Source organism: Brassica oleracea, chromosome C4, assembly GCF_000695525.1.
Source record: "Brassica oleracea var. oleracea cultivar TO1000 chromosome C4, BOL, whole genome shotgun sequence".
Lineage (NCBI taxonomy): Eukaryota > Viridiplantae > Streptophyta > Magnoliopsida > Brassicales > Brassicaceae > Brassica > Brassica oleracea.
The window spans coordinates 39,583,794-39,600,671 of NC_027751.1; the positions used below are offsets into that span (position 1 = coordinate 39,583,794).

Sequence of the window (16,878 nt, forward strand, 5' to 3'; positions counted from 1 at the left end):
GGTACAATGTTGACACCACCAATTCAGTGGAATCTTTTAATGGTGTAGTTAAGGAAGCAAGAAAGTTCACCTTGCTACCAATGTTTGATGTCATCATTGCAAAAATGGCTGAATGGTTTAACAAACATAGGAAAGAGGCAGCTGAGATACCACCTACACTAAAGCTTGTGCCTATTGTGGAAACGGAAATGTCCAAAAGATGTGTTGATGGAGGGTTTCTTGAGGTTGATGAGTTAAACAGTTTCCATCTTGAGTACAGTGTGAAAGGTAGTGATGTGAAGGTTATACCGTTGATATGGCTATGTTGACTTGCAGGTGTGAGCAATTTGATAAAGACAAATACCCATGTGTTCATGCTGTAGCTGCTGCCACATTCATGACTGATAAAACGGGAAGGGAACTCCATTTATCTGAGTATTGTCGTAAGTATTATTGGGTTGAGCTATGGGCTTTGGCTTATCACAGGACAATATATCTTGTTCCTCATATGTCTGATTGGGTTATACCAGAAGAAGTTAGAGCACTGAAAGTACTTCCTCCGGATTATGATGTCAAGAAAGGAAGACTACAACAAACAAGGTTTCCATCAGCAGGAGAATCTCGTGGAAGAGGAAAAAGAGGCAAAGGGAGTGGCAGAGGGAGAGCCAGAGGCACGGGCAGAGCCAGAGGAGAAGGTATGGCAGCATATTTTGAATGTGGAAGTGCTTCGGGTTCAGGTGTTTGATTGTGTTATTTAGACTACTAGGATTACTGATATAACTATGTGTTATTTAGACTACTAGAATTACTGGTTTTAGTATGTGTTATTTGGATTACTAGGATTACTGATATAACTATGTGTTATTTAGACTACTAGAATTACTGGTTTTAGTATGTGTTATTTGGATTACTAGGATTACTGATATAACTATGTGTTATTTAGACTACTAGAATTACTGGTTTTAGTATGTGTTATTTGGATTACTAGGATTACTGATATAACTATGTGTTATTTAGACTACTAGAATTACTGGTTTTAGTATGTGTTATTTGGATTACTAGGATTACTGATATAACTATGTGTTATTTAGACTACTAGAATTACTGGTTTTAGTATGTGTTATTTGGATTACTAGGATTACTGATATAACTATGTGTTATTTAGACTACTAGAATTACTGGTTTTAGTATGTGTTATTTGGATTACTAGGATTACTGATATAACTATGTGTTATTTGGACTACTAGAATTACTGGTTTTATTATGTGTTATTCGGACTACTATGGTTACTAGTATTACTAAATGTTATTTGGACTACGTATGTATTAGTATCAATATTTATTTTTAGTATATAAAACCAATATATTTTCATGATTATTATTAATATCGTAGACTAGTTACTTAGTAAATATATATTAAGACTATTTTAATGATTATTTCAACAGTTTAAGAAAAACCTTTTCAGTTTTCCAAAAACCTCTCTTAACTTTTATTGTTAGTGTGTGAATGGTTAGGCCATAGTAAGGAAAATCTAAAAAAATAAGTATTCCTGGCAAATATTTGATGAAAATTTCTCGTTTAATGATAAGCATAGTGCAAAAGCATCGGTTTTACTACTAAAAAGCACATTTTCTCATGGTTTTACTAGATAAACGTAAAATTTCTCAAAAATAACGATGTGTAAGGTAGTATTACTAAGTCCTTGAAGATTACCAAGAATTACTAAGTGTAATCAAAATATAATATCAAAATATATGACAGCTGCACGTTTTATATGTGCACTTTTTATCCATGCACGTTTTACATGTGGCTTGCATTTTACATGTAAATAGTTTTTAATTATTTAGTCAATTGGAGTATTTTTCCAAAAATTTTGAAGTATTTTTCCAAATTTTTGAGCAGAATTTCCCCTGTAATTTCGAGTTACCACACCTATTTTCCAAAAACATACCACAACCAGAAACATAACATAAAATCCAAAAGCAGAAACATAACATCCTAACAAGTTCAAGAAAAGCATTTTAGGCAGAAACATAACATCCTAACTTGAGTAATACATACATAACATAAACATTTTAGGCCTTCGTTTTAAGCTTCTTCTTTGGCACTTCTAGCTCATCAGTCTTTCCCTCAGTGAAAGGAGACTGCACCCACCATGATGGTTCACCTTTTCTCTTCTCCGGCAGCGGCGTATATGGCATCAATGTAGCAGCAGTCTTCTTCGGCCTGCCTCTCTTCTTAGGTGCACCATCAACTTTCTTTTTCTCAGCTTTAGCTTTATTTTTTGCAGGTGTGGCTGCTTCCTTGGTCGGACTTTCCTCCTCACTGCCTTTGTAAACGACCATGTACCAGCTTTGCTTTTCTTCTTCAGTGTATATCACATGCGTGGCTTCTTCTTCGGTGGTTTTTTCCACCTTTTCCACTGTTTTTTCAGGTTCTGCTACCAATTCCTCAGCATTTTCTTGTGTCTTTTCTACTTCTTCCTCAGCGGGACTCTCCACAGGATTCTCATCACTTTTTTCAGTATTTTCTTGTGGCTTTTCTACTTCTTCCTTATCGGGACTCTCCAGAATTTCTTCCTCCTCCTCAATTTCCCTCCACAATTTTTCAGCTTGCACTGCACATCTCTCCTTCAACCTTGCGAGTTCCTCTTCCTCACTGGGTCTAGCAAACTGGAAAAATTTCTCTGGTGATGAATGAACTAGTTTCCTTGCGGCTGCTGCCTTAGTCCTACCACGTAGTGGTGTAGGAGTTTCCTTGGGTTCTTTCTCACCTTCTTTCTCACTATCTTGGACCCGCTTCTCTTGCTCTTCCTCAGCCTTTTTCTCACCATCTTCACGCGGCTGCTGCTTCTCTTGGACCTCTTTCCCTTGCTCTTCCTCAGCCTTTTGCTCTTCCTCAGCCTCTTGCTCAGTCTCTTGCTCAGCTTCTTCTTTTTTATCTGTCGTGCTCTCTTCATTTTCTTCCTCACCAGTGTCTTTATCCTTTCCTTTAGCTCTATCATAATCTTCCTCAGCAGCCATTTTATCCAACCCTTCAGGTTTACCACAATCCATATTATCCCACTGTCCAAAATCCATATCTTCACCATAATTGTTCTCCTCAGCCTCATTTTCCTTGCTCTCAATAGAAGTTAACCTAACTTCTATTTTCTTAGCCCTCTTTCTCAACAGTCGCTGGTTCCTTTCAAGTTCACTCATCCTCCAGTCCATAACTTCCAACTTTGTCTCCACCGATGACAAAAGACCAGAAAATCCTTTATCCATAAACGCCAAATCCTCTCTTCCAGACCATTTAAACTCGACTCCAAACCAGAATTAGAAGATGAACCTCCTACAAACGTCACCTTTTCTTTGTCTTTCTGCTTTGTAAACACTCGTGCACCAGTATCTTGCTCATAAAGTTCTTTCCACCAAATTTTCTTCTCCTTCACAACTAACCAGTAGTTCCATGTATCACTTGCGCTACCCTCGGGATTATACTCTGGCTCCTCATCAATGATGCAAGCCAACAAAGTTTCCTCACCCAGAGTTGGAACCAGCACACTGTTAATAACCTGAAATAAAAAACAATCAGTAAGATCAGTTTATATTCTTCTAGTTTCTACTAAAAAGTATATATACATATACCTTTGTTTTTCCAAAAGCAGCATATATATCTTCTAAAGGATAACCCTTCATGCTACTCTTGGTAAACCGGCTCTTGCACATCCTAGGACAATCTTCACAGGGACTGTCTGCAGAGAGTCTAAATCTTTTTCCCAGCTTAGGAATACACTCAAAAGCCAAAACCTACCCAAATATTGTCACATTATCAGATCTCCGGTTATAAAACAACTAATATTTTACTAAATTGTATGCTTTACCTGTAACAGAATTACAAATCCAGGAAAGCCGCATGCCGGGTGCACTTCACCCTTCAAAAGCTCCATCATATGCTTGATGTTCTTTACTGCATCCTCAAATGTTAGACGACCCCAAGGAAATGTTTTGCAAGCTTCCAAATCTTCCACAACCCTTAAGATGAACGGGTCTACTGGTCCGGTATCCTTTGCATGTCCTCTGATAACCCGACCAAGGAAGAACAAAACAGCCATCTTCAATCTATCATTACATGCCGTCTTCATAGACAACAACTTCTGCTCCACATCTGTTATGGTGATCTTCTTTAATCCACCAAAGTAATAATCCACAAACTTAGTACCCCCGAGCTTCAAATATTTCCTCGGATACTCATGGCAGTCTAAGCCAGAGATGAGGGCATGCTCCCTCATAGAATAGCGGATGGTCACACCATTCACGCCAAACCATGCAACATCTCCTTCTTCTTCAGTACGAATGGTGCGCATCAGTAACATCCACATTGCTTGGAGCTTCAAGTATTTTTCAGAAGGCATGTGGAAGAAATGACGAAACTGAGGATGGCTTGTGAACCATTTAACCTCCTCCTTAAGCTTCTTAATCACGTCGAATGTGTCCTTCACAGAGCACTTGGTTTGAATCATGCAAGTCTTCGTAAACTCTGTGCTCTTGAAATAAAATTCAAGGGGCTGTGGTGGTTGCCTTGCCTGCAATCATAATATATATATATATATATATATATTAGTCATTCATTACTACTAAAACTATTATACTTTCTCACAAACAATGATTAGTGTAAATTGCAAAAAAATTACCTTAGATGATACAGCAGACATGTCTTCACTTTCAGAATCAAGTGAGAGCGAAACTGCAGTCTTTTCTCTCACTCGAGTACTCTCTTCATGGACTACATCTTCTCCAACCGGCTCATTCCCATCTGAGACCGCCTTTCTAGCTCTAGTTCTAGTGGAGACTCCACTGGATATACTTGATGGATTCTTTCTTTTCCGACCTTTAATTTCCTGTACAAGATGTTAATCAGAACAACTCAATTACTTTATATGCAATAGCAACATCAATAAAATTTCACCATGATTTTTTTTTCTCCTTTTCTAGTAAAACCAAAAGAATATTATACCTCAGAGGGTTGACACAGATCAGGAGATAGATCATCACTATTGTTCCCGTCAGATTGCTCTTCCACATGCTCTTCTACAATAGGAGCAACGTTTTCTCGGGCTCTTATGGAGTTTTCACTTTTCTTCTGAGTCGGTTTTTTTCTTCCATGCTTGCCTGCCATTATCTCCTCCTTCCTCTGAACATCCAAAAATAAAATAACACAAACAACGCACATTCATGCACAATCCAGAATAATTACTTTATGTAATCTCAAAACCATTCATTCAATCAAATTTATCTCCAATTTCCCCTAATTTTTATCTGACATAAATATCAAACAAAACGAAATCAAGGTTAAGAAATTACTTACAAAGATGAAGAATGTCGATTTGAGAGTCTTGATTAAAACAGAGGAAGAAGAAGAAAGGAGAAGAAACGACGAGTTTCGATTTAGGGTTTTTGTTGGAGAGAAAACAAGAAGGAGTCTCTTTGTCGTCGTTTCTGGGAATCAAAAGGAAAGGGGGGAGAACACGAAAAAAAGAGAGAGAAGAGAGAAGAAACTGAAACGCATCGTTTAAGTTTATGAACTGGGTTATACCCGTATGTGTTTGGGTGGGTCGGGTTTGGGTGGTTGGATTATGTAATTATCTGATTTAGTTAGGGTTATAGATGTATTTAACACGTTTTTGTATTTAAAAAAAATAGAAAACAAATTATATTTTAATGATGGGAGAAGTCAGAGCTTTTCAAAGGTCCCAGGAGCGTCTGAGAATAAACTCCTGAAATCTCCCTCAGCTATAAATAAAGATTCTCTCTCTATCTTCTGATTTCCATTAGGGTTAAGGATGGCTCACAGATCAGCAACGGGGTCGTATTCGTTCTTCATGGAGCTGTATGAGAATGTTAATGATCACTCGTTGGATGCAATCATCTCGTGGACAAACAACAGCAACAACAGTTTCATCGTTTGGGATGTCCCCCGGTTTTGCACAAGGATTCTGCCCAAATCTGTAGAGTTTGGCAAGAATTTCTCAGAGTTTGTGTCGGAGCTTCGCCATCATGGTTTTCTGAGAATCGGTTGGTTCGAGTTTGGCATAAAAACTTCGTGAGAAGTCGACCTTGGCTTTTGAAGAGGATGGTGCCGAGCAAAGCTTGGAACGACAAGTTTGGTGCTAAACTCAAAGCGAAGAGAGATAAAGCCAAAGCAAAGAAAGCTAGAGCCAAAGTTGTTCGTCTCCTGGAGAATTTACAAATCTGATTATTTTTTATGTGTAATGAAACTTGGCAATTTCCGAAACAGTATTAGTTCTGTTCTATTTTCGAATTCAGTAGATGTTTGTATGATGATAGATCTCTGTCTTATCTTGTCTCCAAATCTTTGATTCTTTGCCTTACGGTTGTTTTGTGTGCCTTGTGAATCACAAACCATAATAGCATACGCAAGACCGCCCTTGTCCCTCTCCTTTCAGCGCATTGGGTTAGTATCTATCTATGATAATAAAGTAGGGTATTCTCCCTTCTGCTACTGCCACGTGGTGAGTCGTCACCACGGAGAGTGGGGCTTCTCGCGACACGTGTCAGCCCACTAAAGCACTCTCGAATTTTTCTTTTGGCCGGGTTTAATCATTCTTTGCTTTGAACTGGGCTTTATTGATTTAAGCCCAAATTTATGCAGACCCTTTAGAAACCCTAATGGGATTAGGGTTCCTTACTCTCGTCGGTGTGACGGAGAAAGATTCGACGAGAGACGCAACCTCAAAGTTTGAGAACCCGATCTTGAACAAGCTCGATGCTCACGTGAGTGGACTCTTGGATTTGGTCTCGTCGGAAGAGGATTTCGCCGGTAAACCGGGTCAGTCAACGGTTCTTAGACTTCCCATTTAGGGTAGAAACAGATCGATTTGATCAATTTGATCGGTATAGGAAAGTCCGCTTCATCCCCGGCGGCTTTTCAGGATCTTGGTGAAGCTGTTGCTACAATTGCAAAGGCTTCACAATCTAGCAGCGTTGCTGTTGCTCTCTCCTCTCATGATAATGAATCCAAGCTTAGCTCTGTATCAGCTTTAGAGTTAGGTAAATTTTGAGTCTTTGGAAACTCATTTGATGCAAATTTGAGTCTGATTTGTGGGGTTTATTGTTTGCTTGTGGTGTGAATAGGCGTATATAGTGCTTGGATTGTTTGAAGATTGTAGGTACAAATCTGAGTCAAAGAAACCATCTTTGAGCTCTGTTGATATCGTTGGATTTGGAACCGGACCTGAGCTAGAGAACAAGCTCAAGTATGCTGAAGATGTATCTTACGGCGTCATTTTCGGGAGAGAGCTCATTAACTCTCCTGCCAATGTGCTCACTCCCGGTATGGATCTGTGGATATCAATTGCTTTGTTTATGTAGTGAGGTTGTCCTGATCTGCTATGGGTTTTGTGTTGTTTCAGCTGTGATTTCTGATGAAGCATCAAAAGTGGCTTCTACATTCAGTGATGTGTTCTCTGCAAACATCTTGAACGAGGAGCAGTGCAGAGAGTTGAAGATGGGTTCTTATCTCGCTGTTGCTTCTGCTTCGGCTAAGGCTAATCCTCCCTTCTTCATCCACCTTGTGTATAGACCTCCGAGTGGCTCTGTTAGAACCAAACATGTACTTATTGGAAAAGGATTGACCTTTGACAGGTAATCACTTAGAGCATTCCACATCTGTTTTTATATTGGTGATGTTTTAGTGGTTGTTGATTGAGGGTCTTGTGTTCACAGTGATGGCTACAACATTAAGGCTGGACCTGGATCCTCTATTAATCTCATGAAATTTGACATGGGTGGTTCAGCTGCTATTCTTTGTGCTGCGAAAGCCATTGGTGAGATTAAGCATCCTGGTGTTGAGGTAAGCTTCTCCCATTCACATTCTTTTGAAGCTAGAGCTTTCTTAACAACTAACCAACTGGTGTTCCACAACCAGGTTCATTTCATCGTTGCAGTCTGTGAGAATATGATTAGTGGAACTGGAATGAGACATGGTGATGTCAAATGATTTATGTATTCAGGTTTGAGACTTTCGCTGTTTATCCTATGGTGATGCTAACTGTTGGTAATGGTATTTTCAGCTCAACAAAACAACAACACAGATGCTGAAAGTCGTCTAACTCTTGCTGATAACATGAATAATTAAATCTAATTTTGTTCATTAATTGAAACCTGTTTGTATTCCCAAAATCCTAAAATAAATCAATTTAATCCATATATATTTGAAATTTTATCAGTTAATAATCTCATTTTAAATAGATATAAACTATGTATCCAATATTTTCTTAATTAAAATATCCACTAAACCTATTTGTCAGACAAAGCTAAACACATATATTTAACGCCACAGAAATATCTATAGTAGTGGCTCATAACACCATAAAACTCAGGTAAAAATACACCACCAACTTCATATATTAAAGGCAATACTTCTCTTTGCCCAAAAAAAAAAAAAAAGACAATACTTCTCATTCCACGATACAAAAGAACACCGTAGTTTTACTACAAAAAAAAAGAATACAATACATATAGATAAGAAACTGGAGATACAATATATATAAATTCTAATACTTTCCGAAATCCTATAGTCTATTAAATGAAAATTACAAAATCCAAATTATATGCTACGCTTAACTCTAAATTTTAGCAACTCCATGAAACTTTAAATTATAAGTTCACATAACGATGCTATTTTACACCATAAGAATTCTTTACCACAACTAAATAATGGTTCAGTTATTAATAAGTTTCAACATCGTATTTAAGACCTTAAAAACATTATTAATAAAAAGAACAGTCAATTCAACAAAAACCATTTACTCGACGTAAGTGGTCCTTAAAACAAACTGATACAAAAAGAAAAATTCCTCAACCTATATATGACATAGCTACGACCCCGTAACCCTAAATACAACAAACAATACTCACACAAGCACAAAATTGAATAACGAACCACTACTCTCTTATCATTTCTCACACCAAACAAGACATTCAAACACATTTCTGCGGAAAACAATCCAGATATTCATCCATAGACCCACTACACAACAATCCATCATTGATTTCCAACTCCCATGTATCACCAACCATCAAGGTAATATAACTGACTGAACAACTGAGGTCCTGGAATTCATGTTATCATACCATGACACTAACCACCTTGACTCCGCATTGCTTATTCATCACACTGCCCAATACGTGAGGAATGTATTCCCAACCAACATGAATTCTGATCTTCAAATAACGGTTACCATCACGGACAACAAACCATACGCATCTGCAAGAATAGATGTCGACCTTATCATCACCGATCTTGAAGGAACTAATAGGCTTACAACTGTGGGAGAAGAAAGTGATACGTGCATTGTATGCTTCGGGAATTAAAACCATGGAAACAACATATGTTATCTTCCTTGCGGCCATAATTTCCATTTTCTATGCATTGATCAACGGTTTCGTAGAAATATAAGCTGTCCCGTATGTAGGGAAAGCAATCTATGATATCCCGATCACTTCAATTTAATATGAGGTTTCTTATGTATTAATTCCCGGTTTCATTGATTACTTTTTGGCTTTTGCTAATAATTTTGGAAACTAATTGTTTTTCAAAGTTCTAAAATCTATCCTTTCTCACAACAAAATGTATCATTTCTATACTACTACCACTAACCTCTATCAAATATCAAATAGATCAAACAAACGTTTTCCAACTTATTAATTAACAAAATATATGAACCCGGCGCGTAGCACCGGAATACCCCTAGTATGAATATAAAACACGACAGTTAACTAAGGAATTCACCGAGAGTTGATAGAAAATAAAACCATAATAAATACTAATGTCTAGACTTACACGAAACAGAAAAATAGTGGAAAAGTATGGCAGACACTAGAGCGGTGGTAATCAAAATACTTGAGATTCGCATTTTGATCCTTTTAAACTTTTCTATCAGCTAAGATCCCTTCACATTGTCCTGCACATCATCTTGCACATCGTATTGATAGTGAAATCCAGATAGGTACTCTGATGTTCTTGCAAGAGAAGAAGGACAAAGTGATACTAAATTTTCATCGAAATCAGATATAACCCAAATGTCTGAAGAGATGCAAGAGAGCTTGTTTGTCTTTGGATAATACTTGAACAACCTCTTCTTATTGTCACAGAAGAAAAAAATTCCTTCCTTTCAAACCGCCACGGGCCTAAACCACACGTTAAAAGGTTCAAGGTCGCGGAGGCGTAAATCTATGGTGTAAGTCATGCTCGATGTTTTTTCTTGTGCATCTATGGTCATAGCACTAAATTCCAAACAGGGATAGTATCAGGTGTGGCTATGGCTAGACTGTTTTGAAAGTTCACTAGTTGATCTAAGTCCGAGGATTCTGGCGATACTGGGACGTCACAGAACTTTTCGGTATGAAGGTCCAAAGCTAGTATGGTATCACCGTCCAGCATTTCTAACCAGTAGATGGATCCATTGACACACACGGACTTCCTTCTTGGATCCACAGGATAAGGAGGCGGATTCACTATCCGCCATTCCCCAATGCTCACATCAAGAATCTCACAATAAAGTTTAGGTTCAAAGAACATCCTCACTACTTTATAGTTTCCATTAACTTGGTCCTTACCAAATCCCATCGCCCAATATCCAGGGAAAATATTCCACCATGGGGCTGCAATTGTAGATCTTTCGGTGAAAGATATGTGATTTATAAGACATCAATGCATATATTTCGTTGAAAAAAAAAAGATTTACCTACAAAGAATATGCCATCAAAGCGCTTGGTCACTAGATCAATACCGGAAGGGAAACTGATGTATTCTCCGGTCGAAGGGTTCAAAACGTTGACGCAACCTGGTACGGGGAGGCAAACCAAACCTTCACAAGTAAGTGAGGGTCTTTTAGCGGCAAGTAAACAGACCACCTCTATCTCCCATGCGTCTAATTTGAATCGGTGGTCTCCTACAGCCAGGATTTTCGGGTTCTTCTTCTCAGCTTTCATTCGCCTCTCTGCGAAGCTCCTCGACTCCAGGATTGATCTCCAGTGTTTTGAGACGGTTTTGAATATGAGGATGGACTTCAGTGGAAGTCCAAGGAATATCTCTTCCAGTAAATCAATGGGGATAATTATGTTTATGGGATTTAGGGGTTTTCCTTTTCGTAGGACTAGGAATGTCAAACAGGTTGATCCGTCCCGTCCCGTCCCGTACCGCAGCGGGCTCGTCTTCGAGCGGGTCACGGCGGGTCAGGCCCGCGCGGGCTGCGGTCTTCAAAATGGCTGACTAAACCCGTACCACAAAACATGTAGGCCTTTGCAGATCGGCCCGCGGGACATAGAATTACAAACGGACATATGGCACCTGAACGCTTCAAGACATGATTCAAGACGCTTTATCAGTTTCATGACGCATTAGTAAGTGAGTTTAGTCGAGGATTGAACTGGATAAGGCAATACCCTTGTTAGTTGAAGATTTTAGTTGAATCAAAACACTAGTTTATTTACTTTTGTTAGACTCCAAACATTTTAAAAATAAACAATACTTTAGTTGCAGAATCCAAATATTATAACTCATAAGTTCATAACAAATGCTTTAGTTTTCTAGATCCAAAATTAAATAAAACCAACACTAAATCAAAGATGCTAATCCCAAAAATAAATAAAAAGAAAACACCAATCACACTTCTTGTTCTTCATCTTTATTACCAACAAGCGATAAAAAGATGGACATATCTCTTCTTCACCATCAACTTCATCTTCTGCAAATAAGAATAATAGAATTCAGTTAAAGATATATTGAAACCTAAAACTCCAAAATGTATGATAATGTGAACAAATACATATAGACAAAACTATGAAGAGCCCATGGCGAGAACTAGATCTTCTTCTTCGGTGGAAAGTGAGTTTTCAAACTTCTTATGATGACTCGAAGAAGATCCACCGGTGAAGATCGAAGGCACTTGGGAGACCGGAAGCATCATCGACCCTGAAACCACCATCACCGGAGCTACATAACGTCGAATCGCCTTCTCTCTCTCTCTCTCAATGTCTTAGGCAAAAAAAAATGGGGACTTAGGGTTCAGCCCTTCAAAATCCCGCAGGTTAAGCCCATCCCGCTTTCGATCCATCCCGCTTTCGACCCGAACCCGTCCTGCGAGGCCCACAATTTTGCGGGCTTACTAAATGGAGGCCCAATCCCGCTCCGCAGGAAGCCTTTACGGGCCAGGCCCGCGATCCAGGTCCTTGATTGCCATCCCTACGTAGGACTCACAAACTTTTTTTTTTATGGACTTTTTAAAGGGTGGTCCCAGTGGGTCTTACCTTCCTTTTTTAAGAAACTCGTATTTCCCTCGTTTTTGTGTGGAGCTATATAAATAAACCAGTATTTTATTGCCTTTCTTGTTAACTAACTGCCTCTTTCGCAATATCCTCTTTCATTCCCAAAAGATTGTTTCTGAATTCACAGTTATTACTTATTAGTGTTCGAAAAACAGAAAATTCTCAGATATTAATGGATATTTATTCACGAAATAGAAATATTGTATATATACGATGCTATAAATTTTGAATAATAATTAGAAATCTAAATTTTCATTATGTGTTTTTGGAACGTGAGATTTAGTGATAATTCAATTATATTAATCCAAGTCCCTAAAAATATCTATTTTTACATCATTTTGATCAAATAGTTAATAAATTATGATTTGGTGAACAAAAAGTTATTCTAAAACATTTTATAATCATGGTATTATCTTATCTATCACATTTTTAACTTTAATGCAAAGTAATTCTAAATTGCAAAGTTTTCATAAGTTTAATAAAAAATAACTGATAAATATTTAGTAATAAAAAATGACGGTGGAATTACATATACTCTATTAAAATAGAGTCCTATTTTTATCTACTATAGAAAATTTGTCATTAAGTTTTGGACCTATTCAAATTGAGTTTTATCAATCTAAGTATAAATATACTAAACTCTATTAATTTGGCCAATCATTATCTGTTATTAATCTTGCCCATATTTCAGCATCAAAATCGTTCCTAAATTAATCAAATTACAAATAATAGATATTGTAGGCATAAATAATAAGTAGAATTATTATAAGAATTGCAAGATTGTAGGGATATTCCAGTTTTTTTTAAAAGCGTTTTGGTGTGCACAAAAGTATGTTAAGAATGGTAGCTGTTAATTTGAGTTGCCAATTGGATTTAAACTTTATTCATTTTTTAGTAAGTTTGCTCATTGAGATATGCAATGTTGAAGAATTAATATACTGTATACATTTTCCTAAAATTGTCTACACATGAGATCAACTATTACAGTCAAATCAATCCAGTAAAAATACTATCATACGTGATATTAAGTTAAATGATACAGACAAACATATATTTTATCTTTTTATTTTTTCTATATATTAATTACAATTTTTCAGTTTTTATATATTTTCTACATTCAAGAAACCTACATAATTGACTAAGTTGATGTCCACTCGAAATGATACATGAAATGTTAAATACATTAATCATTATGTTAAATTATCATTCAGTTACATTTATATAATTTTTAATCTAATTATATAATTATAGGAAATATATATATATATATATATATTATTTATAAAAAATATTAGAAATAAATACAATACATTATATTATTATAATATTAAATCGATATTATAATATTTATTAGAACATAATTTTATTTTTATGATAAATATGTTTTTACATTTTTTATAATAAATTACTTTTGACAAGCCCTGAAAATGAATATATTTGGCTTCTCAAAATAAAGCTTTATTTCATGTTCACAAATATAAGACCGGGAGGATAAATCTCTCCAAATATAATAAACCGAAAATGACATTTTTAAAAGAGAATACATGTATAACACATACAAGTTCTCTTCAAAGTAAAAAAATGTAATCCATCTAAGAAAACATTTAAAGTAATAATCTCGCGCTTTTTGCGCGGGTTAGAATCTAGTATGTAATTATTACATTAACTTCTTTAACACATATTATGCATCTAATTTTTACTTGTCTTTTTTCATTCTCTTCTTGTTTCTCTCATTATAATTTCTTTCTTTTTTATCACATTTAACATGCATTACTATGTCTTCCTAATTTTCTTACATACTTTTTTTTTTGCTAAATATCTCTATATCTCTCTAAATAATAACACATATAATACAATCAAAATTAAAATCATCGACCAATCAAATTATAACAATTTCTTAAATTTCATCAGTGATGGACACATAAACAAAAGTCACTTAAGGGACTTCTCATTTAGTACATAGAAAGATAATTGCTTTAAAGAAGTTAATAATGATTTATAAAGCATGTGTAGAATTTATAAGATTTTAATAATTATATAATATAAATCATTATTTAAAATATATATAATTATTATATTAAGTTTTATAAAAAAAATTAGTTCATTATATTATATAGTTTATAAATATTAAAATAATTTATCAAACATTATTATTCTTTCTATAATTTTAAAAATTAGTTACCATAAGTTATTATTTGTAATATTCTTTAGCTTATTTGGCAGGTGACATTTATTGGTCCTAGACTTATCTTTAATTTATAGAACTAATTTAAATAAATCAAAATTAAAAATCATCGACCAATCAAATAATAACAATTTTAAAAAACATCACCAATAATCGACGCATAAGCAAAAGTTCCTTAAGTAATTTCTTATTTAATACATAGAAGGATCTTACCTATTAGAACAAAAGTCACAACTTTATATATATGTGATTTTTTAAGTTAAGTTAGGCCTGGATATTTTACCGAGACCCATAAACTCAAATCGAAACCGATCCAAAAACCGGTTCAGATCAGATACTGATAATGTCATTTTATCCCATTGGATCTTGTAGTTGAAGACCTGTGGGTCTTGAACCCGATCCAATCGGGTATTAATACACCCAACTTTGAATAACCCTTAGATTTATGTTAAACCCCTAAAACCATAAAAATCAAACTCACCCTTCAGATATATGTGTTTGTGTGTTCATTGTCCGTGATAGTTTTGGTCATATCTCTGTTATAAAACTAAAGGGAATAGTTTGTATATTTATTCATAAAACATATGGTTCTTTTATATAAAGATTACAAGATATAGAAATATGGAAAGTATCCAAAACCTAAATCAACTAGGATTAGGAAAACTACTAAGACAAGAGAAAAAAAAAACATCCCAAAGACTTAGCCGCCTATGTGTATGGGCCGAGTATGGTCTTGGAAGATGCTATGGTTATGGGCCATCCACAATATGATTTATAGCACTCCCCCTTGGATGCTATAACCATTAGAACTTGTAATCGCTTTGGATGTTACCTCATTAAAACCTTACCAGGAAAACCCAATTGGGACAAAACCATGGTGAAGGAAAAAGAGTACAACACGTATTACTCCCCCTGATTTGAACCTCACTTGATGAATAGATCTTCTGAATTGTTATTTGAATGAACTTGAATTACTTGTACCTCTCCTGCCTTTGCAATGCGTGGGTGAAGGAAACTTTGGGCAGGATACGCTTCTTTGCCGTCGACCATCCCATGTTCTGACCGGACCTCGACCAAAACACTCTCATAGTCCACATATGCCGAGCTTGGTAATGTATGCTTATAATCCAACCGGGAGCTCCAAAGGTGATTAGGTCGAGCTGGTATGTCTTCGTGTAATAATGACGGGCTGGTCTGTTGAGTCATGGATCTCAAGACACACACAGCCACGGCTTGCCTCTTGTATGGCTATGCTTTCCGCGTTATACTACAAGGTATTGCAGTCCCACGTGCTTTTGTTGCTGCAATGATATGGATTGACAAGATATTGCATAACCTGTTTGAAAACAAATCAACAAAACCAAATAACCCCTCTTTGGGCTGGTTAGTATAAAATAAACACAAGGAATTCGAATTTCTTTATAAGGATACATGGACTGATTTGAATTGTTCTTATAGAACTTCTTTTACTAAGTATTTACTTAGTCTATCATACTATATGCAGGTGCTTTGTTTCAGTCCATAAACAGTTTTGTTCAGCTTTATACAATGTTGTTTTCTTGAGAACTTCTTATCTCATCTTTGAGCTAAATATATTTCTTTATCCAGTTGATCATATGATGCTTACTACATACTTTATACATTAATCTAATTTCTTTCTTTTTTCTAGACTTTATCAATTTCGAAATATGTAGTAGCATCCGCCACAGTCTCTATTCCTGGTCTCTGTGAGATTCCTTGTGTAACAAGCCATGCTTGAATGCTGTAAGTAGAAACATGGACAACTTAGACCACGTGATTATGTTCTTTATCTCATGATTTTACTTCTCAGAAGACTCATCTATATTCCACTGGTTTAATCATAGGGTGTCTTTATTTATTGGCCAAATACGCCTCTCTTCTTTAAATTATTTAAATCCACGTTTTCTTTTCAGTCTAATCTGATCTATGAGTGTACACTATTATATTGACGTGGGTTCATTGTCCTCGCTTATATTCATATGTTCAAGTGCTACCTTTTATGCGCTTCCTTATATCATCTTATGTCGACATTCTTTTTATGTTCCATTACATTCCAGACATAACATAATTGATTGCAACCTTATTACCTTCATGACCATTAGTACTATGGAGTTTTGCGTCCCAAACTCCATTGGATGGTACCTTAGATTGGTCGGCCATTGTCTATGTCAGGGATGGTTTCCTCGACCTCGGATTTGTTTTATCATTCTATGCACCTTTCTCTTTTGTTTCCGAGGATTCTTATCTTTTGGAACTTATTGGTCTATCTTGTATAGACTCTGTAGCAACTTGACTGTGTCTCTCTTGGTCATCAATTTCGTTGGTGCTTTACAAGCTGGTTTATAACTTAATCATTCTTTT

At 36.0% G+C, this 16,878-nt stretch overlaps 1 protein-coding gene and 1 pseudogene across 1 annotated transcript; one reads left to right on the forward strand and one right to left on the reverse strand.

Moving 5' to 3' along the window:
* Positions 1-6,631: 6,631 nt before the first annotated feature.
* Positions 6,632-8,205, forward strand: LOC106339585 (leucine aminopeptidase 1-like). Its single transcript, XM_013778422.1, has 6 exons — positions 6,632-6,810; positions 6,882-7,031; positions 7,144-7,314; positions 7,394-7,625; positions 7,707-7,833; positions 7,909-8,205. Exons 1-6 carry the CDS (start codon positions 6,651-6,653, stop codon positions 7,978-7,980), a joined length of 912 nt encoding a protein of 303 aa, XP_013633876.1. The 5' UTR covers positions 6,632-6,650; the 3' UTR covers positions 7,981-8,205.
* A 1,603-nt stretch (positions 8,206-9,808) lies between these two features.
* LOC106338868 lies at positions 9,809-16,677 on the reverse strand (annotated as a pseudogene).
* Positions 16,678-16,878: the final 201 nt, after the last annotated feature.

Coding starts and splice junctions, on each gene's coding strand:
- LOC106339585 (XM_013778422.1), top strand. CDS start 6,651: ATGGGATTAGGGTTCCTTACTCTCGTCGGTGTGACGGAGAAAGATTCG. Junction 6,811..6,881: donor GGATTTCGCCGGTAAACCGG/GTCAGTCAACGG, acceptor TGATCGGTATAG/GAAAGTCCGCTTCATCCCCG. Junction 7,032..7,143: donor TGTATCAGCTTTAGAGTTAG/GTAAATTTTGAG, acceptor GATTGTTTGAAG/ATTGTAGGTACAAATCTGAG.